Raw genomic sequence first — 23,514 nt, 5'->3', positions numbered from 1 at the left:
GTCATCGGGCGACGGCAGGTGCTTCGGAGCAGGGGCGGTCCCCCAGCCGGGCCAGGAGCTCCCCTCGCCGCAGCAGGGCCTGGCGCAGCCGCTCCCGCGCACTCCGGATGCGTCGCTCCAGCTGCTCCAGCTGCTCCAGCTGCTCCAGCTGCTCCAGCTGCTCCAGCTGCTCCAGCTCGGAGGAGGGCAGCACGGCCGGCAGGCGGCCCCTGGGACAGAGCGAGACCGGGTGCTCTGGCGGCCCCGCCGCCTCTGCGTCAGGCGCTGCGGCCGCCTCTGTGGGCTCCGGTAGGAACCGCACGCGGCGCTCCCTCGCCGTGGCCCGGCGCACCCGTGTCCAGGTCGCCGAGCCCGCAGAGGCTGCCCGTGTGTCCTGCTGCGGCTCAAGAGCCCTGGGGACGTGGGGTGGAAGGGGCTGGGTCAGCGTCCTCACACCCACTCTGCCTCTGGGGTCGGGGTCCCGGCGTGTGGAGCTGCCCGGTCCTACGCGGGAGGTCTGGTGTCAGAGCCCCGGGGGGGCGGAGGGGGACCCTTACCTCGGCTCTGGCTCCTCCTGTCCTTCTGGCGGCTCTGTGTTGAGGGCGCGGTGGATTCTCTGCAAGCCCAGACAGAGGCTCCGTCGGGCTCACGGGAGGCTGCCCGGGCCCACCCGCGTGGCCCCGGCCCCTCACCTGGCTCGTGTGCAGCCAGTACTGCAGCTTGCTGCCCCTGCGGATGCGCGGGAGCACCAGGCGGTAGAAGCCGTGCTCGCCCAGGGAGCTGAGCAGAGCGCTGCCGAGCCCCAGGCAGAGCAGCACGAAGAGGCCCGAGAAGTGGTAGACGCCCACCTGCAGCGTCTGGGGGGGACACGTGGGCACCAACCCTTCACGGGCAGGGCCAGACCCGTGGGGAACCCTGGCTGGGGGTGGGACCCAGACTGGCCCAGAGAAGAGCCTGGGGCGGCGGAGCCGGACTGGGAGGCTGGCCTTCCACGTTGGGAGCCAGGTTTCCTGGGGAACGTGAGCTGGGGTTTCCTAGAAGTAGGAGTGCACACATCTGGGCAGTGGGCAGGGGGCTGACCACCTCACTTGAGGCCCATGCAGGCTCAGGGCCCCCCATGCCTAACCCCCACGCCGGCTCCTGGGCCCTCCCCCACCTCTGTGACAGCGAGGACGCGCTTCCCACAAGGCACCATCTTGTACCACTTGTCGTGCAGCAAGTCGATGAAACCGGAGGACTTGTAGCGGCTGATGAACTCGGACAGGATGGAGGTGAGTGGCGAGTTCTGAGGGAGTCCGATGCCGTAGCCTAGGGGGGACCAGGGACTGGGTTGGGGCCAGGCTCCCAGAGGAGTCGCCCCAGGGCCACCGGTCCCAGAGGCCCCTCACCCTCCATGGCGAAAGGCTTGCCCACGGTCAGCAGTTTACAGTCGGCGTCGATGGAGACCTCGTAGTCTAGGAGCGACTTATCCATGATGAAGGCGTTGAGCTTGGGGGGGTCGCTCCTGCGGGGGTCGGGCAGGGGGGTGAGAGGCCCCGCCGGCCCCGCCCACCCCGGCGCCCGCCCCGCCCCCAGGTGGCCGGCCCCGCCCGCCCCGGCGCCCGCCCCGCCCCTCTCCCCAGCTGGGCCTCACGTGAGCATGGCGACGCCGTGTGGCGTGGTGGGCGCGCTGTGGCGCCGCATGTGCGCGTACATGTCGGGGAAGCTCTTCTTGATGTAGGCCTCGGCGCTGCTCTCCCACACGGTGCCTACGCGGAAGCCCTGGGACGGGTGGTGCAGCTGCGGGGGCGGGCGGGCAGCTCGTTAGCGCGGGCGCTCGGCCCTGGCCTGCAGCTCCCCGCGCGCCCTGCTGCGTGCACCCTCCTGGGGCTGCCCGGCCCCCCCGGCCTCTCACCCAGCTTCTCCCGCAGCCGGCCCGCGTGGGGCCGGATCGCCTGGCGGCCCTTCTGAGCGCTCTGGGGGTTCAGCGGCACCCCTGCCCCACCCACTCGGCGCCGGGAGCTCCCCATTCGTGGTGTCACCCGACAGGGCCCACTGTCCCCGGGGCAGGATTGCCTGGGTGAGAGCCGCTGTTCTAAATGCCCACGCAGACCTGGCCCTGAACCCCAGAGCTCCTCCACGCTCCCCTGCGCTATCGCAGGAGTCCCTCCCGAGCAGGCCCCTACACCTGGCCTCCTGGGGCTTCCTGCCCCGCGAGTGGGCCCTGTACTTCCTCTTCTCTCCCGGTGTCTCCCGGAACCCGCCCGCGCTCAGCCCTCCGGGCCAGGCCCCTGCGCCCTGGCCTCCCAGGATGAGCGCGTGGTCACACTGACCCATGCCTCCTGATGTGGTACAGCGCTCCCCAAAAGCCAGACCTGGACTGGAGCCTCTAGAGCGGTGCCGTCTGGAACCTTCTGAGGAGACCCTCTGTGCTTGTGCTGTTCCCAGGCGGCTGTCGAGCACTTACGCTCAATGTCATGTTTAAAGTAGCCGCAAGTGGGGAGTGGCTAGCGCATCAGACAGCGCTGGGTCTAGGTTTTATTACCAATTTACAAACGGTATAGGGCCCAGGGTGCAGCAGAACAGGCTAAGCACCCTCCCAGGACACAGCCGGATCCAAACGGGGGCTGCTACCGGACAAAAACTGCTCCAGCAACCAGATTTCCAGGACACGGTGGGCGGGGAGGAAATCTGTCTGCAGTGTGTGCGTGTTTAGGACGCAGATTCAAACAAACCATGGGGGGGGGGGGGCGGTAAGACAACTGGGAGAAGGGGACCCTGATGTGTGTGAAAGCTTCCAGGGTGTTTATGGTGAAATGACAAGGAATCCAGCGGCACAGCTCTGCTCTGCTCACAGCCCTCCAGGGCTCCAGGGGCAAGTTCCGTCTCAGAAGGAACTGCCTTAGACCCCCTGCAGGATGTGCCCCGGGCCACCTCCTCCCACTCTGCTCCTGCCTGGGGCCTTTGCACCTGCTGTGCTGCTCTCGCAACATTCCTCCTTGATGTCGACATAAAGGTCCCTTGAATGTCACCCCCCTCCCAGAGGAATTCCTTGCCCCCGTTTGAGAAGATGGCCCTCCCACTACTCCCTGTGTCCCCACTCTGCCCTGTTTTCTCTCTGACACTGTATGGCCAACTCACACACCATCCAGATTGCTTATCTTGATTCTTGACACCTCCCCCTGCAGTGTGGAGATCTTCGCCTGTTTTGTCCCAGCTGGGCCCCTGATGCCTGGCACACCAAGCGCTCAATAAATGTTTTCAGGGGGCGCCTGGGTGGCTCAGTCGTTAAGCGTCTGCCTTCAGCTCAGGTCAGGGTCCCAGGGTCCTGGGATCGAGCCCCGCATCGGGCTCCCTGCTCAGCGGGAAGCCTGCTTCTCCCTCTCCCACTCCCCCTGCTTGTGTTCCCTCTCTCGCTGTGTCTCTCTCTGTCAAATAAATAAATAAAATATTTAAAAAAAAATAAAATAAATGCTTTCAGGAGCAGGCGGCCGCACGCGGCTGCATCTTGGGACGGGAGTTGGGGGAGTGGGTGACCTCCCAGCTTTGACCTCCAGGCCCCACAGCTGCCCACCTTGGGGTCATGGATCCCCGACAGCTCCAGGAAAGTCTTGTCCCCGACCATGACGGCGGCCAGGTTGGCGGTGTAACTGGAGAGCACGAGCAGGCAGAAGATGGCCCACAGGTTCATGAGGAGGCGCCCCGTGGGGCACTTGGGCGTCTTGCTGGAGACGGTGCGTCCGAAGAGGATGGCGTAGCAGAGGTTGAGGGCCGAAGAGTAGGAGAACACGGTGGCCCGGTTCCGGCCGCGGGGCGTGAGGCCGTAGGGGCTGCGCCACTCGTACAGCGTGAGGAAGAGCGCGGTGAGGTGCAGGGCAGCAAAGACGCCCAGCCACATGGACCAATGCAGCGGCCACGTGAAGGCGCCGATGGGCGAGGCCGTGTCCCGGGCCCGCACCATGATGCCCAGGCTGGTGGAGAAGAAGGGGCTGCTGAAGTCCACCACCTGGGAGCGGGCCGAGTTGATGCTGAAGCTGGTGACGGCCATGTGGGCCCTGCCGGCCAGCAGGTCACCCACCAGGCCGGTCCAGCGGCCGTCCCGCAGGGCACCGTACTTGCCGTCGGCCACGATGTACAGCTCGAAGTCGAAGGGCGTGTCCTCCGCCAGGCACTCCAGCAGGTCGATGCAGTAGCCGTAGCAGCACTTGCGGAGGGCGCGTGGCGCCGAGCCATTGGCCAGTGCGGCGAACAGCGCGTCCAGGGTGGCCGAGTCATTGGTGCCGGGGGCCAGGCACAGCTGCCCTGCGGGGCACTGTCCGTCCTCATCCGGCTCCCGGGCAAACACGAACGGATGCTCCACCAGCGTCACCACGCGCAGCCTGGGCCGGGCTCGGGCTCCCGGGGAGGGCGGGGGCCGTGCGGCCGCACCTCCCAGCTCTGACTCCAGCCGTCCGGCCCGCCAGCTGCCCACGGTGGCCCAGGCCGGGGCACCCCGCGGGTCCTGGCGCAAGCTCCACACTCGCAAGTACCGGGAGATGTGCACCTGGGAGGAGCCGGTCACCCACACGGGCCCGGTGCGGCCCCGGAAGGACGTGTTGGCCAGGAACCTGGGGGGCGGGCGGGGAGCAGGGGGAGCGGGGGGCCAGTGCCAGGCGGCTGGGGGTGGGGGTGGGGGGCAGGAGCCCTCCAGCCAAGCTCAGCCTCCGCTGGGCTCGCCCCCAGCACACGGCTGGGCACCACGGTGGATGCCGTGGTGTCCCCCCCACCAGACCCACGCCAGCCGGGCACCCACGCCAGGAAGGCAGTGACGAAGCCTCTGGCCCGAAGCCAACAGCTTCCGTCTTGAAACGCCCGGGTGGAGCCCCCGGGCGCCGGGATGCCGTTCGCCCTGCAGGGCTCCCGTGGGGTCCGGCGGGAACTCGGCCCTGCCCGCCTCCCCGTCTCCTTCCCCTGCCCTTCCTGTCTCTCTCAGAGCACCCTGAGGCCCTCACCCGAGCCCCCTCTCTGGCTCTGCTTCTGCCGGAGACGAACCCGCTTCCTGGTGAGGGGCCAACGCCTGGTATCCAGCAAGTGCCCAATAATGGTGCTTTCACGACTCACAGGCAGAGGCGACTGGATGTGGGGCCCGGGCACCCCCCTCCACACACACCCGGGTCCTCACTCACCGTGCCAAGAAGCGGCCTGAGGACTCCGGCCCAGCTGGCTGCGGGTCGTGGCAGCTGACTGCCGTGAGCAGGAGGGTGCGCTCCGGCTCCGCCCGGGCGGCGCTGCCCAGGGCTCGCACCACCAGCTCCACAGCGTCCCGGAGGGCGGCCTCCAGCGGGGGTCGGCCCCCCTCGCCCAGGGCCAGCAGCCCCAGGGGCAGGCCCTCCGTGGGCAGCGCGTCGGCGGACAGGGGCGTGCCCAGCAGCCAGCGGGGCCCGGGGGCCACGGCGTGCAGCACCTGCCGCGCGCGCGCTGGGCCGCAGCCCAGGAGTACGGCCGCCGGGGCTGGGGCCGAGCCCCCCGGAGGGGCCCCCAGGGGGGCCAGGCGTGCCTGCAGCCCCGCGTCGCCCGTGTCTGGCCGACTCAGGTCCAGCACCAGCTTCGGGGCCCTGCCGGCCCGGGCTGTCCAGAGGGCCACCAGGCCAGCAGGGTCCCGCACGCGGCAGAGCACCAGGCTGACGTCCTCCCAGGCGTGTGCCCGCACCACGGCCACCAGTGCGTCAAGCAGCGTCTCCAGGGGGCTGGCCCAGTCCAGCTGCAGGTGGAATGGGTTCTGGCGGGGGGCGGGGGGTCACAGTTAGGGCCGGAGACCTGTGACCCTCCATACCCTTCCCACCCCCATCAGTAGGTGTTCAATAAATAGACGTCGCCTTCAAAACTGGACGGCATGCCTGCCTCCTCCAGCCCACCCTGCTCTAAACCCTCTTTGTCTCCCCACTGCGAGCAGCACGAAGCCCAGCCTCCTTGGCCTGACATTCAGGGCCTCCTCTCCTGGCTCCAACCACCCTGGTAGTGCCCCGCTTTGAGGCTTTTTGCATTCCCCAGCTAGAATCCCTTTCTCTCTCTATGCCAGCCAACTCCTATACATTCTTCAAAACCCAGCTCCGTCGCCCCTCCTCTATTCAGACTTCCCTGGCAAGCCAGGGTTTTGAGGGGCCCCTCTGTGCCCAGTGGCGACCTGAAAGTTCTCCTGGACTTGCTTCTAGCCCGTGAAGGACGAGATAGATTGCCAGACCTCTAAGGTGTTGCACAGGTAGGGACAGGATGCCGAGGGCTGGGGCTGCTGCTTAATCCCTCCCAAAAGACGGACAGTTACAACTGCAGGGGCTCAGTTCCTGGAGGTGGCAGCAGAGGGCGCCACAGGCCTGGGTTTGGGTCCTGCATCTTCTCCCACAAGGTGGAGGCAGGGGGCGGGGGACGGGCCTTGACACAGGGTCGGCGGCGATAGCGAGACCCCAGGCCTCCTCTAGGGTCCGCGTCTCCCCTCCCTGAGGAGAAGGAAGCCCTGGAGGGGGCTTCGAGGTGGATTTGGAGGGCGGGAGGCCCCTACCAGACCCATGTCCCTACGTTGGGCCCCTCCCTGCTGTCCTGGGAAGGGGGTCTTTCGTGGGGACACCACGGGACACCCAGAGCCCTGTCACTCACCCTTTTCTCCTCCTTATCCCATTTTCTACTTATTCGGGCCCAAATCCAGGCCCGGGGGTGGAATCAAGGAGAGAATAAACTCCAAAGATGCGGAGCGTGGGGGGTGGAGGGGTTTGAGTGACAGCCCTCCCGGAGGAGGCTGGGAAGATGCTCAAGCAGCAGACCCCCGAACTGCACCCCGCAGAGATGAGGCAGGGATGGCCTGGGCCCTGCTTGGTGGGAACTGGGAGACGCCCTGTGAGCGGGGAAGGGGCCCTGCTCCACATGGGGATGGCTCCTCCGGCCATAAAGAGACGGTGGCCAGACTCCATCACCGAGGCCCAGGAAAGGGGTCTGCACGGGAGTGGCGCCCCCGGAGGGGGCCTCGTGTGGGTTTCACCATCCCGGGGCCAGAAGCATCTCACGGGGTCCGCCGCTGGTTCTGGGTTCCCTCGCTCTGGGGGCATCCGGGGTCCAGGGGTCCAGGGGTCCAGGTCCCGCGAGCCGCCCCAGGGACTCCTTCGTCTGGACTCCTGGGCAACCCCCGAGCGGGGGCGGGTGGGGGGCTCCGGTATCCGCGGTCCAGAAGTCCGGGTCCCGTGCGCCCCGGCGACTCTGGCGTCGGACCCCCAGCCCCGCGCCCAGGAGCGTCCCGGGGCCTCCCTCCTCCGGACCCCGGGCATCCCCGCGTACCGGGGCTCCGAGGGGCGCGCGCGCCTCCCGCCGCAGCACGCTGAGCACGGGGGTCTCGGTGGCGGCCGCCAGGAAGTGCAGCTGCAGCAGCTCGGGCCGCGCCTCCGGGAAGGCCAGCACGGCCGCCACGCCCGGGGCCTCCAGCGCCTGGCACAGGCCGCGGGCCAGCGAGGCGGGGTCGCGGGCAGGGGGCGCGGCGGCCACCAGCTCCAGGCTCAGGTTGTGCGGCAGCCGCGGCGCCAGGGCGGCCCGGGCCAGGGCAGCGCGAACGCGGGCGCGGGCGGCGGGCGCGCGGGGCAGCAGGACGCCCAGGCGCACCGAGCCCCCCAGGCGCGCCAGGACGCCGCACGGCTGCGGGTGGCCCCCGGCCGGGCCCGGCCCCAGCGCCAGCGCCAGGCAGAGCGACAGCGCCCGCACAAACTCCATCCCAAAGTTGCCGGCGGCGCGGCGGGGCGGAGCGCGCAGGAGGCGGACCTCCGCCCGGCCCCGCAGCTCGCTGTCCCGCCCCGCGGCGCCTCCCTCCCTGCGCGCCCCGGCGACCTGCGGCGGCCTCGCCCCTCCCGGCCCCCCGATGTCAGCAACCCACTAGGGAGGAGTGGGACCCACTCCCCAGGGCAGGAAACTGAGGCTCACATGACCACACCGCGCGGGGGGGTGGGGGTGGGGTGTGGCACCTGACCACTGCTCTTCCCAGCGCCTTGCCAGGTGAGTTATCTCCCCATTCTACGGATGAGAAAACCGAGGCTTAGCACCAGGAAGAGATTTTGTGTCACATCAGTCCCCACACTCATCCCTGTTCCATTCCAGGACCCCCCATGCCCTCTCCAGCCTGAGAACATGGCCCATCGCTGTCAGGGAAACTGAGGCCCAGGAGGGGTCAGTTTGCCTCCCTGGTCACACAGCAGTACCGCCCACCTCCAGGTCTACCTCGGCCAACCCATCTGAGTGCGCTCTAACGTCGTGTGCACCCTGGGAAACAGGTAGATACGTCTGATGGGAACCTGTAGGGCACATCTCCTGCCTTCCCATTGCTGGCAGGTAACTTGGAGCAGAGAACTCCTCCTCACCCTTCAGGACCCAATGCCAAATGCCCCTGCTCTGAAAAACACTTCCTGTTTGTCCCCCAGAACTTCCTCCCTACCCTCCCCCTGCCTACATTATCACATGCTGTCAAATTTTTGTTGGTTCTTCTGCTCTCTTACTTAGTGGCCATCCTCCCCCACTCAACTGTGGGAGGGCAAGAGTGGGTCTGGCTTGTTAATGCTGTCTCCAATGCTTGCATACAGTAGGCACTCTATAATTGCTCGTTGCATGAGCTCAGACAAGGACACTGTCCACTGCTCCAGAAGCTTCTGCAGCTCCCGGCCATGTACCATCCCCCAAGCCTTCTCTCGTGTTCTCTGCGCCGTCTCGCCCTGGACGACCGGGGTTCTTCTTGTGGCCCTGGTATGCAGCACGTCCTCAATGACCACTGGCTGAGCCAGGCCCAGCAGCGCCCTGCACGGACTTCCCTCCTCCCGTCCGCCCCAGAGGGGTGCAGCGGAGAAAACCAAGGCAGTCCCAAGATGCCTCGGGGCCCAGGGCAGCCGCTCTGGCACAGAACGTTCCAGGGCTAATGAGTGAACGTCCACTCGGTGGATTTGTCACACACACAACTGTCTCCTTTTGGAGCCAGCACCGGAGAGACAGGGATAAAACTCCATCTGATGAATAAAAATGCCAACTGCCAGACAACAGCAGGGATCACAGTTTGGGGTGAGTCAGGGGAGCCGCATGGCTGGGTTCTGGCTGCCGAGGCCACAACGTCCAGCCACCTGGCCAGGCATCCCAGGATGGGGAGGGTCCCCAATTGCCAGCCCCTCCCCACCTGAGGCCACCGTCCTGCCAGGGGCCCCTCGCACCAGGGAGCCCAGCCATGTGCCCTGGTCCTGGCTGAGTCCTCAGGGACCACCAGGGTCTCATCCCACCCTGCGGTGACGTCCCTCTGACAGCAGGACTCCTCAGAATTGGGGATCCGTCTGGCTCGGGGACACTCAGGCGGCAGACATTGCTGCATTGGTTCTGGGAGGCAGCTGAGCACCAGCCTCTTCTGCATCCCGTCCCCTCCACTGTCAGAGGCAGTGAAGAAGGACCTGGGTCATCTTTCTGTCTGTGTGGACAGGACTCCTCTGGGGACCTCCTGGGAGTGGGGTCCTGTGGGATGTGTCCTTCGGGGTCTGGCTCCTCTCGCTGAGCCCAGTGCCCCCAGGGTCCCTCCACGTCGTGGCAGGTGTCAGGGTCCCTTCCTTCCTGAGGCTGGAGCGTGTTCCCGCGTGGGGACAGACCACGCCGTGTGTATCCTTCATCCACGGACACTGGGTTTGCTTCCACCTTTCGGTGATTATAAATCCTGCTGCATGCACACGGGGGTGCAAATACCTTTTTGAACCCCGACTTCCATTTCTTTTTTTTTTTAAGATTTTATTTATTTGACAGGAGAGAGACAGCGAGAGAGGGAACACAAGCAGGGGGAGTGGGAGAGGGAGAAGCAGGCTTCCCGCCGAGCAGGGAGCCCGATGCGGGGCTCGATCCCAGGACCCTGGGACCATGACCTGAGCCGAAGGCAGACGCTTAACGACTGAGCCACCCAGGCGCCCCCCGACTTCCATTTCTTTTGGGTGAGTACCCAGAAGTGGAAGTGCTGGGGGATACGGCGATTCTGTTTGAGGTCCCCCAGGCTGTCTGCTACACCGGCTGCCCATCTCGTGTTCCCCCTGCCCGAGGGGGCCAGGCTACGGTTTCTCCTTCTCCACCCGCGGTCTGAGGTGCAGCGCGGTCAGCACACACAGGACGCCCACAAACACCGGGCGCTGCCAGCATCTTCTCCTCTGGCCACGACTGCCCACGATTTAGGGTCAGATCGTGCTTGCACGAGACACGTCCGTAACCTCAGCCTGGACGAGAGCGCGCCCTTTGCTGCGAGCCCCGCACCGGGCAGGCAGCCATCCTGCTGGACGCCAGCCGTGTGCGGGCTCCCCAAGGCTCCTTGCAGACCTGGAGAGGGCATGTCCCCGCTTACCCACAGGGAAACCGAGTCTGGGGCCCAGGTGCGGCGTGTCCAAGGCCGCGTGGTGATGGAGGGGAAATCAGTGGGCGCCCCCCGCCCCGTGTCCTCCCGCCACAGGCCTGCAGCAGGGCGTCCAACTTCCTCCCGCCGTGGCCACAGAGGGAGCATGGGCAACCTTCCAGGTGGGCACTGGAGACAATGTGGGCACGGAGACCATCTGCATGGCGATGCGCCAGGCCGTCCAGGTGTCCCCTGCTGCCCTCAGATCACAGCACCCCCCACCCCCCAGGAGCCCCGCGGTCACCTCCGCCCCCATCCGCAGGGTGGGAGGGGACGACACAGCTGGAGGAAATCCGGGACCCACCAAGTGGGCAGCTGAGGGTCCAGGGCAGTGCTGGGGGGGGCCTCTGACTGTGTGAATCCTCGGGGCATGAGGGCCAGGGGGGTACAGCACCTCCCAGACAGAGGTCGAAATCCCCAGCCCGTCTCATGGCCCCTTCCCAGCACCAGGCCCCCAGAACAAGCCACACGGCTCCTTCCAAAACGTTTAATGACGTAAGCCGTGCGGGCAGCTGAGGCCACACGGAGGCCCACAGGCACCGAGGGGCTTGGAGGGGCTCTCGCCAGGACCTGGGCACGTGAGCTGGGTAAAGACCCTGAGGAGTCTCAGCCAAACCTGAAGCTGTCCCCTTCCCTCCAGACCTTCTGGACACCAAGCGGCGAGGACAGACTGGGCCCAGCCCGCAGATGGGAACATGGAGACCCCAGTGCTCTGGCGCGCTCTGGGGTGGGGGACGGAGCGCTAGGCCCCCAGCCCTGTGCGGGCCGGCACCGTCAGGACCTGGCCAAGCCCCTTCCTGCTGTGACCCCTCCCCATCCTGGCCTTGAGGGCCGCTCCGTGGGGTGGGGGCTTATGGAGTGATGTCCCCAGTTAGCCAGCTGGGCCCCTCACCTGGCACGGATGGGGCAGCCCCCCTCATGCCCCACCTCCGCTGCAGTGCGGCTGGACCCCTGGCCAGGGCACAGAGCCCGAGGAAGGGGCCGTCCCTCCGCCCGAGAGCACAAACCCAGCATAGACTACAGGTTCCAGCTGCAGCTCGCACAGCACCTGCTCAATCACACGGGTTTTCTGCACCATTAAGCCAGGCTGTTAGTCAGGGACAGCTTTCTGGAAGGTTCCAAGGATTGCTTCGGAGCCCACTGTCTGGGCCAGGCTCCAGGTGCTGGCAGGCTGCAGGTCGTGTCCCCAGGGCAGTAGGGACACCTGGCCTCCCTCAGACCCTTTGTGCCAACAGGAAACATCACTGAGCTGCGTGGGCACGCATCCCTCTTGGAGAACCCCGGCCCAGGACTGGCCACCACCCGAGCTGGCTGCCCCGACCCAGCTTGGGGGGATCCTTGGGAGGCCATCAGAGGAACGGGACCGGACCACACTGCTCTCTCTGAACCACCTCCCGCCCCCTCCCACCGAGTATCACCCAGCCCTCACGGCTGAGCCAAAGCCCTGGGGCAGCCGACAAGCGTCTGAAGTCTGAGAACCATGGCTTCTGGGCACTAAGTTTTAAAAACTGGGCCCAGCGGGTTCTGCTGAGACAGGTCCTGCTACGAGTCCTGGCGGACGCGGGAGCTGCGGCGGCCCCCCCGGCACACAGATAGGCCCAGAGAAAAGGGGCTTTTAGTTCTTTTGTTAAAAACAGAACAGCACCAAGAGGCCACAGCAAACACCAGTGGCCCAATGCCTGGAGACACAAGTGCTCGTGGGGCTGAAAGCTCCCAGCAGGTCTCCCTGCAGGGGCGGGGGACGCAGGGGCCGCCAGGCCGCAGGCCGGGCTCACTTGGCAGGCCGGGTGATGATGCGCGTGGAGAAGTCGAACAGGTCGCGGTTGACCTTGCGCAGATTCCGCACCTCGTCCTCCAGCTCGGCCACGCGGATCCGCAGCTGGTTCTGGCCGCCCAGGACGCTCTGCGGAGGGACGGGGGCTCAGAGGTGAGGGAGCGGGGCGCTGTCCCCGCGTCGCACCCCACAGTCCCCGCCCCCTCCCCCAGGGCAGGGCTGCAGCCCACCTTCTCCATCGTGCTGCTCATCACCCCGAGCAACTGCTCTGCCCTCTCCAGGTGGCTGGGCTCCGAACCCTGCAACACAGGAGAGTCTGTGTCCGTGGCCCGGGACCCCGGGCGGCGCCCCCGTGAGGGAGACGCCGGACACGCACTGACCCAAGGGGGGACTGGGGTATGGCGCCCCCACCCTTGGGGGAGGGGGGCTGATGTCTCTGTCGAGGCCGCGGGCTCCGACCCCCACGCTCCCATCCGCTCCCTGCGCCAGGACTCTGCCCGACCAGGCCCGCGGGCAGCTTGCCGGCCCGGCCCAGCGACATGGCAGCAGGGAGGCGGTCTGTCTCCGGCCGGACAGCGTCTGGCACGCCGCCCTCGGCCGGCAGACGGGTGCTCAGCAGAGCCAGACGTCAAGCTATCCGCAGGAGGACTGTGGACACCCCCCCACCCCCGACTTCGAGAGGCTCGGCACGGAGACCGCGGAAGACAGAGCACAGCCTGAAGACAGGCAGGGGCCCCTCGGCCTGGGGGGCGGACGGGCCGTCCCCAGAGGCCCCCAGGCTGCGGCCAGGGGTATGAGTGCCCTGCTACTCCGCCCACGGTGGCCGGACACCCGGCGCCTCCAGGTCCAGCTCTGCTCCCGAACGCGCCCTGGCGCACAGCGCACGTCCGCTCCGAGCTTCCCGCCTTCCTCCCAGCGGAGGGCCCCCGTGCGCGCGTCAGCCGCCACCACGGCCCCCGCAGGGCGTCAAGAGCCGCCCGGAGCAGGCGCTGGGCCCGCAGGGTCTCGCTGAGGCCCGGGCAGGTGTCCCGTGGGGGGGCAGTGCCTACCTGCTGGTGGAGACCCAGGCGCAGCGTGAAGCCCCCGCGGTGCGGCTCATCCCCGTGCTCGGCGCCCAGAAGGTGCTTGTTGAAATGGGGCAGGGGCAGGCCTGGCCTGAAGTCTGAGCTCAGCATGCTGACGGGCGCCAGCATGATGGAGGCGTTGGTCACGGGGCCTGCGTGGGGGGGGGGTGTCACGGTCACGACCCACCTCCCCCGCCAGGCCCCCCAGCGGTCCGAGAGCGGTGGCGCCCACCCCCCCACGGCGCCAGGCCCTGCGGCGGCGCGCGGGTCCAGACAACGCTGCCGTGCCCACCCGGGGAGAGCCACGGCCTCCAAGAGGGGAGGAGGAGCCGGCCGTCCCGGGGCCCATTTCCAGGGCGCCTCACCTTTGAGGGTGACCGTCCTGACGCACTGCTTGCTCTGGACGTCCCAGAGACGCACGGTCTCGTCGTGGGAGCCCGAGAGCAGCACGCTGCCGTCGGCAGACACGGACAGGCAGGTCACCTGGTTCCTGCGGGTGGACAAGGTGACCCCGAGCCCACCGCGAGAGAACAGGGCCCCTCCCGCGCCCACCCCAGCGTCCACAGACCCCGGCCCGCACCTGTGCCCTCTGAACACCTTGCCGCTGTCCCGCTCCGGCTGGAAGCTCTTCTCTCTCTGCCCAGGCTGTGGAGGCCAAGGGGGCCCGTCAGCCATGTCGGCCACGTCCACCCTGGGGCCCACGGACCCCCGGCTGCCGCTGCCACTCACCCAGGTGCAGAGGTCCACCTGGAAGATGGCGCCGTCGCTGCCTCCACAGAAGAGGTGGTGCTCGGCCAGGTCCATGGTCACGGCCATGATGCCCACATCAAAGAGCACGGACAGGAGCAGCTCGCCTGATGAGACCTCCCACAGCTGGGGGTGCGGGTGGGTGTGGGACAGACCCGGAGACTCTGGACCCCCGGGGAACCGGGACCACAGCCACCACCCACGGGGCCCCGGGGGCTGGGACTCAGCCTGCCCCTCATGCCCGTGACCCCTGTGTTAGCGGCTGTCGGCCCCCGCCCATGGCGAAGCCCCAAGGGCCAGGGTGCCCTCAAATCCCCCGAGGTTTGGCCAGGGAGCTGCCAGGTACAGGCAGCCAAGTGCGAATTTCCAAGCCGACACACGCCTGGACCGTCCACCCGCTGGCCGTCCTTGAGGCCGGAAGCACCAGGGGGATTCAGAGCTGTCTGGAGCTGCCAGGGAAGGAGGCCATTCACGGGCTCAGGCTGGCCAAGAACCCGTCAGCCGCCAGGGCATGACTCACAGATCCACTTGCGGTGTGGGGGCCCTACCTTCACTGTCTGGTCCAGGGAGGAGGTGGCCACCCGGGCCAGGGGCCCCCCAAAGCCACAGTGCAGGTCTGTGATGGGGAGGGTGTGGCGAGACCAGACGTGCCGGGGGGATGGGGTCCTGGCGGGGTCCACCTGCAGCACGCTGTGCGGAGGGCACGGACCTCAGCGGGGGGAGCCCACGTCCCCTTGCGCCCACGTGGCCACCAGGCCCCCCAAGCTCTCAGATGGCTCCCCCCCGCCCTCCCGCCCTGCGGCCAGACCCAGAGCCCGAGGGGCGCATCCTCCACCTGCACAGGCCCCACACCAGCACCAGGCAGTCCTTGCCCCCCGACAGGAAGTGGCTGCTGTCCCCCGTGAACTGCAGGCACGACACGTCCTGGTAGTGGCGGCTCAGGATGACCAGGAGGCTCCCCGTGGAGACCTGCGGAGGGCGCACCCAGGTCAGCGGGAGACCCGGCGCCGCGCCCGCCCCCCACTGCCAGGTCAGCTGGGGGCACTGGGCGACAGCCTGCAGGCGGTCTGGAAGGGACCCCCAGGCTTGGTGGGCCGGGCCTCCTCCCAGCTGTCCTGCCTGTGCCTGTCCCCATTATGTCCCCAAGTGGATGACGGCCCTATTTGAGCTTCCACCCCCTTGTTCCGTCACCCTGACCTCCAAGTCCTGGGCGTCAGGTGGCCCGAGGACCCCTGTCCAGTACAAGGCGAGGGAGTGATGTCACCACGGCCCTGGGGAGGGCAGGGGCCGTCTGCGTGGACCAGAGTGACCACAGGAGGCTATTGAAAGTGTGGGCCCCTCCGTTCAGGACCAGCTGGACCTGGGACCCAGGAGCAGGAAGTCACTGTCTTCAGAGGCCACCGGGTGGGGATGGGCCAGTGTGGGGCTGAGGGAAGGGGGAAGCCCCAGGTGGCAGGGACAGGTGAGCCCATCACACCACCTGGGCAGTGGGGTGGGCTGGGGGGCCCAGATTCCGTTGTGAGTTCAGCTGCGTTCCCCTAGCACACATGTTCACACCCTAACTCCTGGGACCAGGCCTTACTCGCATAAAGGGTCTTTGCAGGTCTAACCAGTTCAGACTGAGGTCACGCTGGAGTACGGTGGCCCTAAACCTAACGAGTGGCATCCTTACAAGAGGAAAACCTAGAGGGACACGCATGCTTTCCCCCTGAGGATTTCCAGCTTCCCTCCTCATCCTCATCCACACAGAGGGAAGGGGGGAAAGGGGGACAGTGGCTGATACCTGAGTCAGGCCCTCAGCCTGAGCTGCCGCCTCGGGTTGGCTGTGGGGGGCGCCCCTGTGGTCACGGCTCACACCAGCCAGGAAAGCTCCAAGGAGGAACCAGGCTCAGACAACAGCCCTCAAGCGAAGACCTAAGATGCCCCTCATCGGCAGAGGAGACGCTGCTTTCTGCCCTCCGCACCACGGCAAGGATTTCTACCGTGATGGGCAACCTTTGAGGAACCCCCTGCCTCAGTTTCCCTCCCTGCACCACAGCAACTGCTTCCTAGTTTTAGAATCATGTACTGGGGTTTAACAGTCCCCAGAATGAAATAACTAGGTCCCCTCACATCTCTGTGGTGCTCTGAGACGTCTGGGGGAAGGACAAAGGTCGATTCACAGGTGTGGACAAACTCAAGAAAGGAAGAGCGTGGTCGTGTCTCCATCTTCCGGCCCCAAACCCTACATGGTCTGTGCAGGTGGTGAGGTGGGTCTCTCCCGCCCACACATAACCAAATGTTGGTGACAACACACCCTAATTTTCTAAAAAAAGATTTTATTTTTTTGACAGAGAGGGGAGGGGGAGAGCATGCAAGAGCAGGGGGGAGGACCAAGGGGCGAGGGAGAAACAGACTCCCCGCTGAGCAGGGAGCCCGATGTGGGGCTTGATCCCAGGACCCTGAGATCATGACCTGAGCCGAAGGCAGATGCTCAGCCCACTTTGAGCCACCCAGGTGCCCATAACACGACCTAATTAGCCTGCAGACCAAATCCCACTACCTTGGTTTTATACCTCCTCTTACCTCCCACAGGTATATGCTCTCTGCAATCCCCGCCAGGACATAGAGGCCATTGGGTGATGTGGTCAGACAGGTGACAGGCCCAGGGCACATGATCTTCTGCTGGAGCTGGTCCTAGAGAGACATAAGAAGCCTCTGAGCTTCACGTGGAACTCAGGAGCTAGGGGACAGCGGGGAGAAAATTCCGAGGGAGCCAGAAAGAGGAGCAGGAACAAGGGCGGTTTGAACAAATCAAAGCTCAATCAAGAAGGTATCTGCTCCAGCAGATGGAAGGGGAGGCCTGCAGACTGTCGGATAAAAGCACAATGGTGCTTACTCTGGGGAGGGGGGGTGGTCAAGGCACAGAGGGTCCAGGAAGGAGCTGAGAGAGAGCCTAATGGCCACAATCATGCCTTCCCTAAGGTCTGGCCTGTGATCCTGACCCTCACTTTCCTCATCTGATGGAAAAACTTCACGACTGTGTGCAGGTCACACCAGGCAAAGTCAGAGGACAGAGCTTGTGCCAAGACTTCAGCTGGCAGAACTGGGCAGCTGCAAGCTTCACAGGCTGCATTTTGGATGGATTGTTTTTTGTTTTTAAGATTTTATTTATTTATCTGACAGAGAGAGAGACAGCGCGCACACAAGCAGGGGGAGCAGCAGAGGGAGAGGGAGAAGCAGGCTTCCCGCAGAGCAGGGAACCTGATGTGGGGCTCAATCCCAGGACCCTGGGATCATGACCTGAGCCGAAGGCAGACGCCTAACCGCTGAGCCATCCAGGTACCCCTGCATTTTGGGTGTTTTAAGAAGAGACCCACGGGCCCTTATGGGGAAGGGCAGTACTCCCTTTGGGGGAAATAAATGCATCACCCTCCCGGGCCTCGCACATTCACCTTCCAAGACCAAGAGACCCACGAACTCCAAATGAGAGTCCTCCCTTTAACTAAATTTCGCGCCCCAAGGGCTCTCCCCAGTTCCCCAGCCCATCAAGAACGGTTGCCCCAAAGACCCGCACCCCACTCTCCCCGAGGAGCCCACCCTCAGCCCTGCGCGCGCGCAGCGCCCTAAATGATCCCACCCGCCGGGCGCGCACCTCCCTCCTCCAAACCGCCCCCAGACCCGCGCAGGCGCAGCACACCCTAACCGAGACTCCCCATCCCCACCCCGGTTCAGGGAGCGTGCTGCCCCCACCGACCCTTCCCCGGACCCCACTTTCGGGCGCCCCGCGCACTCTCCACGAAGCCCGGGCCGGGGCGCGCGCCGCCGCACCTTCCGCTGCAGCTCCCAGGCGCTGATGTAGTTCTTGCCCAGCTGCGCCGCCAGCAGGTACTCGCCATTGAGCAGCGCCAGGCCGCGGGGTCCGGCCTGGCCGCCGCGATACGTGAGCAAATTGGCGCCCGAATGCAGCTCCCACACCACGCAGCTCCACAGCTGGGCCGCCGAGTCCGTACACACGGCCACTTCCATGGGAGCCGCCATCTTGCCGCCTGCAACGCCCCGGAAGTGCGTCACGCCAGCGAGACTCGGGCCCCTGCGCCGCGGGGCTAGAGCGCCGCCCACGTTGCGCCGCCCGGGGCGGCTGCGCGAGCAGCCGGGCGCTGACCACGTGCTCCGAGCGGGGCCCTCCCTGCGACCCGCGCTTCCTCCCTCGCTCGGCGGCGAGTCGGGGGGCGCACGCCTGGCTGGGGATTTTAGGGGGAGCCCGCGCCCCCAAGTAGTTGTGGAGGGCATGGCTCGGGGTCCCCTGCAGCCTGCAGGTCTGGCCTGGCCGTTCCCGCTGGGCCTTTTCCCCGAGTGACCTACCCTCTCGGATCCCTTTATTTTTAGTGTGCAGATAATAAAGGGCCGACGCACAGGCCTCGGTAATGCCTCGCACGTAAACACGTCCTACGTGCCGGACAGAGCTGCCGCGTGCTCGCGGACCCCCCGTCCGCCGCCCCCGGACCCCGCGCGGGGTCCTCGGGTCACAGCCGCCAGCCCAGGCCGTGTCTCAAAACAGCGCCTCTGAAGAACGCGGACGAGTTAGAATCCACTCGGGAGGGGAGAGCGCGTGACTGTCCGGCATTGCGGGGTGCGGGGGGCTGCCACCGGGCCCGAAGCCCCCGCCCCCAAGCCGCGGGCGGCTCGCGGGAGCGGGCGAGCCGGCCCAGAGCAGGACGGAGCTCCGGGGTCTCCCGGCCCCGCGCCGCGGTCCAGGAGAGGCCGGGCGGACAACCGCCTGAACGAGCCCCGGGCGCTCGCCGGGGGCGCGGGGAATCCGCAGCCGCAGGCCCGGCCGCCGGGTGGCAGGCGCGAGCCTCCGAGCGGGAGGCCGGACCCGGAAGGGGCTTCTGCCGCGGATGCTGCGCCCAGGCGTGGGGCCGCGGCAGGAGCAGTTACGGGGAGGAAGGGGTGTCACGGGGGCCTGCCTCGTTTGGGGGTCTGGAGGAGGGGCTTCCCAGAGCAGGTGTCGCTTGAGCAGGGAACTAACAACTTGGAGAGCAAGGTGGGCAGAGGCATGTGCAAAGGCCCTGAGGCCGACCCTGGAGGATGGAGCTGGGCAATGCGGGGCCTGTCAGGCAGTGGGGAGCCTGGATTTCATTTCACCCTGGGGTGGGCGAGGAGGCATAAGAGACTTAAGGACTCTTGTAAGTTGCGGAGAGCCGAGTGTGCGAGCCCCCAGCAGCTGCCAGATGGGGACACTCAGGCGGGGCTTCCTGGTTCAAAGACGGGTTGCAGGTAGAAACAGGGGTCCTGATTTCCACCCCCAGAACCAGCTAATGCCCCCGCTTCCTCAAGTGTTGTTTTTAAAGTGTGAATAAGGAAAACAAAACACCGGGAATGCTAACTTATGCTTTCCAAACATGGGTTTCCCAAAATCACACCTTTCTTTGAATCCTGAACCCCTGGCACTCTGGAATCCTGTTTGAGAATGACCACGCCGTGTGTCTCCTAGGAGTGGGCCCAGGTGGCCAGGCGGCCTTTCTTCTAAAGACCAACTCAGGACTTGAATCTGCACTTCTGACCCGTGGAGCAAATCACAGTGATGCTCTGGGCCTCAGTTTCCCCACACGCACCACAGGGACACTGTGGTTTCCCACAGCCGTGGAATTTGGGTCCTGGGTCTGTCTCTCCTTCCGGGAGGCCTGAGGTTTCCAAGTTCCTGGATGCCAGGACACGGGGGCAGGCCCAGCAGACGTGGGTCACAGGGCTGTAAGCTTGGTGCCCACAGCGTGCTGGTGGTGGGCGCTCCCGTAGGGGCAGGCGCTGGCGTGGAAAGCACAGCTGGATTGCAGTGCTGGCCTTTCACAGGCCTCCTTCCCCTGCGCTCCTCCCAGGAGGTCAGAGGTCACCCCACCCCCAGCCCAGCGAGCGTGGAATGAGGACAGACCAGTTGTGTCAGAAGAGGCAGGACAACAGCCACACTTTGGGGGGCGTCTAGGACCACCCAGTCGCCAGACCTCCTTGGTGCCAGCTGGGTGGGTGCCTGGTCCCAAATCCAAGGCTGGGAGGGTGTGGCTGTAGCAGCAGAAGCAGGATGGGGGAAACTGAGGCACAGACGCATTCCCTCCCCCCCGCCCAGTCTAAGCCCTGAATTCTTCGTTTATTCTTTTTCCATTATTGAGCACCTTTTTGCGGGCAGTGGGGACACAGTGAAGAACCAGAGCAGACCCCACTGTTCTGGCGTCCCAGCCCAGGGGCACCTTCCTTCCTCGGGGGCAGCCCCCGTCATGTGCACCAACGATAGGAGGGAAGGAGGATGACTCAGGTGAAAACCCTCTCCTTGTTCCGGCCGCGGCTCCAAACCCTGGCTCCTTGCAGGCTCCCTCAGCTCTGCTAATCAGGTTTTGAATGTTTCCTCCCGGAGCCTCGTCGGGCCTCGGCAGAAGCTCCGAAGCCCAAGAGGCAGGAGCTGATGGGCTCTGGGAAGCCGGGAGGGCCATGGGGGGGCCTGAGCCCTCCCTGGCGCCCCTGGGACTGTGTGACCTCAGGGCCTCCTGGCCCCTCTCTGGGCCTCTTCAGCGGAGGAATGAAGATGTGGACTGGCTGAGCCAGTTTGCAAGAAAGGGTTTTCCTTTTTTTAAATAATTTTTCCTTTATCTTCTGGGGCGGGAGGAGAGAGCCCTGAGAGGCGGGTGGAGCCACCGGCCCTCTGACCTCTCCTGGTCCCCCAGGCCCCTGGACGCTGGGACCAAGACGCAGCTGACTCATTTCTGACAGGAGTGGAAATGCCGTGGATGAAATGGGCCACGGAGGCGCATGGGACCCTTCCGGCTGTGACAGGAGGGGCAGCTGGTTCTCCCTCACTCCTAGTGCAGCCCTGGGGGCTGACCCAGGCGGGAGGGACTGGCCGGGGCCGGCCCGGGCCGGTCCTGGTGGTAGGGGAGCCAGATGGCAGGAGGCTGGGCCTGCCCACGGTCCAGCCAAGCTGACCTTGAGCCCGTCACACACTCTGTGGCGGGGGGGTGTGGGTCCGAGGGTAAATGGATTAGACACCCCAGAAAATCTCTTCCAGCCCAAATTCTGCAGTGCTGCTGTGGTTTGGGTTTGGAGGCAGAGAACACAGGATTTCCCTTCCAAACATTCTGAGCCCAGGGGTTGCAAACTGCAGCCCGAGAGACATTTTCCTTCTTAAAATTATTTTTCCTTTATCTCCTGGATAAAAAGCGGGGGGAACCGCTTTGGGGCTACACCTACTGAATCGTAAAATGTGAACAGGTGAGCCAGACCCCAGCGGGAAGGCTGCTGGGGCACACAGGCTGGGTCCCTGTCTCAGAAGCCTGCAGAGGGCCCGGTGGGATGGTGGGGTGGGGGGGCTTTCTTCAGGTGCCCCTCTCCTGCCATGTAGGGTCATGGAGCGCGCCGAGCCGAGGGGGTGACCCCAGGGGGCACAGGAACGGACGAAGCACACACATGACTCCGTGTCACAGAGGGTGACAAGGGGCTTGCCCGGCACACAGGGAAAGGACGACCCAGGCAGTGGGAAAGAGCTCTTGCAAAGGCCCAGAGGAAGGCCCAGCGAGGAGGGGGCAGACCACACACCCCAGGGGCTTGGGTTCGGAGTGACAGTGGCATCAGAAGGCAGGAGACCTAGCCAAGGGGCTGGGGGACAGGCTAGGGCACCCCTGGCCCTGCCACCTCTGTTCTCCCCGAATCCCTAAACATACACTTTGCACCAGGGCCCCCCGGACGTGTGATGGCCACACACACCCCCACTTGAAGACCCAGGGCCTGTCCCTTGGGCGCCGTCCCTGCTGCAGGATGGAGGGGTTATGGACCCTGGGCCCACGGCCCCTGGGACCCAGACACACCCAAAAAAACCACCACAGGAGGCATTTTCTGTTAAAAGTCAGAAGTGTTTTGTCTTGTTTTAATATCTCATCAGCTTTACAGGGTTACAATTGTCTTAAATATTTCTGAAGTTTAAATACAATCTGCATAATAATGTTATAAAATGTAAACTTTCAGTGTTCTTTTAAATTTCAAAATCACACACTTTTTTTTTCTTCTTTGTTTTTTTTTCTTTTTTTTTGGTCTTTTGTCCTTTTTTTTTTTTTTTTTCCCCTTTTAATACCTGAATGTTCTGCAAAAACTGAAATTGGTACAGGCCGCCCTGGCCAGGGCGACAAGGCCAGGCCCGGCCAGAGGTAGAGTCGTTTAAACCTTTTTTTTAAAAAGTTTTTTTTCACTTTAACCTGAGTGCCGGCGCAGTACTCACGCCGTCTGACAAACCCCAGAGAAACTGAAATTTCACATGTCAGGAATGAAAGGCTGAATTCATGGTTGCCAAGAAAAAAATGCAAAAGCAAAATTAAAGGGGGGGGGGAGGACAAAGTGGACAAAAGTGATAAAAATGGGAAAGTGAGTGTACAAATGCAGAACTATGGAAAGTAACCCGCCGTCCCACCCTGCATGCCCAGCCCCCAGCTCAGGGGTCCCACGGAAGATTCTGGAAGCAACACCTCCAGCAGGGGAGCCCCAGCGAGCCCCTCTCCACCCTGAGTTTGGGGTCTCCGCCCTCGCAGTGCCGCGAAGCCCACTCGGGAACGACCCTCACAGAACCAAGGGCAGAGACAGTTGCCCCCGTCCATCCGCACCTGGGTTTGCATAAGGGGGCGCTGATGTGCACCCCAGAAACCCTCCCCTTCCCTAAGCCCCAGGGACAGGAGGGGCGGGGGCTGGATGGGGCACCAAAGGCAGAGGCAGGGGAGGACCCCGCTCGCGTTCCCAGCTCAGGTGGGTGCCCCCCAGCACAGCCGCCCCCTGGCTGGCCTGGAGCGGGGGACTGGGCCCCATGCCCCGCCCCCACCCGTCCCCTACAATCATCACTTGAACAGCAGGCCACACCCTGAGTTACATCCGGGAGGCCACATCGACCCGCGACACAACACCGGTCCGCACACACACGAACAAGGCGGGCGTACGGGCCTTCCAGGTGGAGGGGCCCCACGGGGAGGGTGGGGCGAGGGGAGAGCCAGGGCACGGGGTTTGGCATCAAGAGTCAGGCCTGAGGTAGAAAGAAACACGCTGCAGACCCCCCCCCCACGAGGGCGTGACCGGGGAACCTGAAGGCCTCGGGCCAGGGCGCCCACGGGTCAGGCTGGGGTGAGAGGAGGGGGGGCTTCTGTGTGTGGAGCCGGATTGTGCCTGGGGACAAAGAGATCCCCTCCCACCATGATTGTGCTGCTGCCGCGAGAGAGGGAAGGGCAGAACCTTCCAGAAGGAAAAGCAGAGAGGAGACCCCGCTCCTGGAAGGCTGGGGGGTGGAGTGTCAAGGACCCTGAGATATTCCAAAGACACAGCACAGCCCCACACAAAGGAAAATCCAGCCTTGGGGGCCCAGGACCCTCCCTCCTCGGGTCTCCCGGGGGAGGATGCCTGGTCCATCAGGGAGAGGGGGAGGCTGGTGCTGCCCCCCCCTCGTTAGGCCGGGCTCCTGAGCCCAATTAGAGAATACAGGCTCACCCTGGCAACAGCTGAGTCAGTGCCCCCCCCCAACAACAATCCCACTGGGCGGCGTGAAGAGCACTACCTAACACCAC

At 65.1% G+C, this 23,514-nt stretch overlaps 3 protein-coding genes across 3 annotated transcripts; all 3 read right to left on the bottom strand.

The window, feature by feature from the left end:
* Position 1: 1 nt before the first annotated feature.
* On the bottom strand, positions 2-502 carry LOC116625727 (glutamate receptor ionotropic, NMDA 3B-like; the record flags this gene model as incomplete). The annotated part of the gene is made up of 1 exon (XM_032394553.1): positions 2-502. A coding segment is annotated over one exon (501 nt), but the record flags the coding sequence as incomplete, so codon positions are not given.
* On the bottom strand, positions 426-7,686 carry GRIN3B (glutamate ionotropic receptor NMDA type subunit 3B). Its single transcript, XM_032394828.1, has 8 exons — positions 7,261-7,686; positions 5,124-5,716; positions 3,533-4,565; positions 1,613-1,758; positions 1,368-1,483; positions 1,136-1,287; positions 672-836; positions 426-595 (listed from the first exon to the last, which is right to left on the bottom strand). The coding sequence occupies exons 1-8, from the start codon at positions 7,684-7,686 to the stop codon at positions 533-535; spliced, it is 2,694 nt and encodes an 897-aa protein (XP_032250719.1). The 3' UTR covers positions 426-532.
* Positions 7,687-11,974: 4,288 nt separating this feature from the next.
* On the bottom strand, positions 11,975-17,994 carry WDR18 (WD repeat domain 18). Its single transcript, XM_032394918.1, has 10 exons — positions 17,762-17,994; positions 16,517-16,627; positions 14,787-14,920; positions 14,500-14,641; positions 13,934-14,077; positions 13,785-13,849; positions 13,570-13,694; positions 13,190-13,356; positions 12,371-12,439; positions 11,975-12,269 (listed from the first exon to the last, which is right to left on the bottom strand). The coding sequence occupies exons 1-10, from the start codon at positions 17,969-17,971 to the stop codon at positions 12,138-12,140; spliced, it is 1,299 nt and encodes a 432-aa protein (XP_032250809.1). The 5' UTR covers positions 17,972-17,994; the 3' UTR covers positions 11,975-12,137.
* Between the last annotated feature and the right edge of the window lie 5,520 nt (positions 17,995-23,514).

This window comes from Phoca vitulina, unplaced genomic scaffold, assembly GCF_004348235.1.
Source record: "Phoca vitulina isolate PV1807 unplaced genomic scaffold, GSC_HSeal_1.0 scaffold81, whole genome shotgun sequence".
Taxonomy (NCBI): Eukaryota; Metazoa; Chordata; class Mammalia; order Carnivora; family Phocidae; genus Phoca; species Phoca vitulina.
The sequence above is the reverse complement of the archived record's forward strand: the minus strand, read 5'-3'. Positions and strand labels throughout refer to the sequence as shown.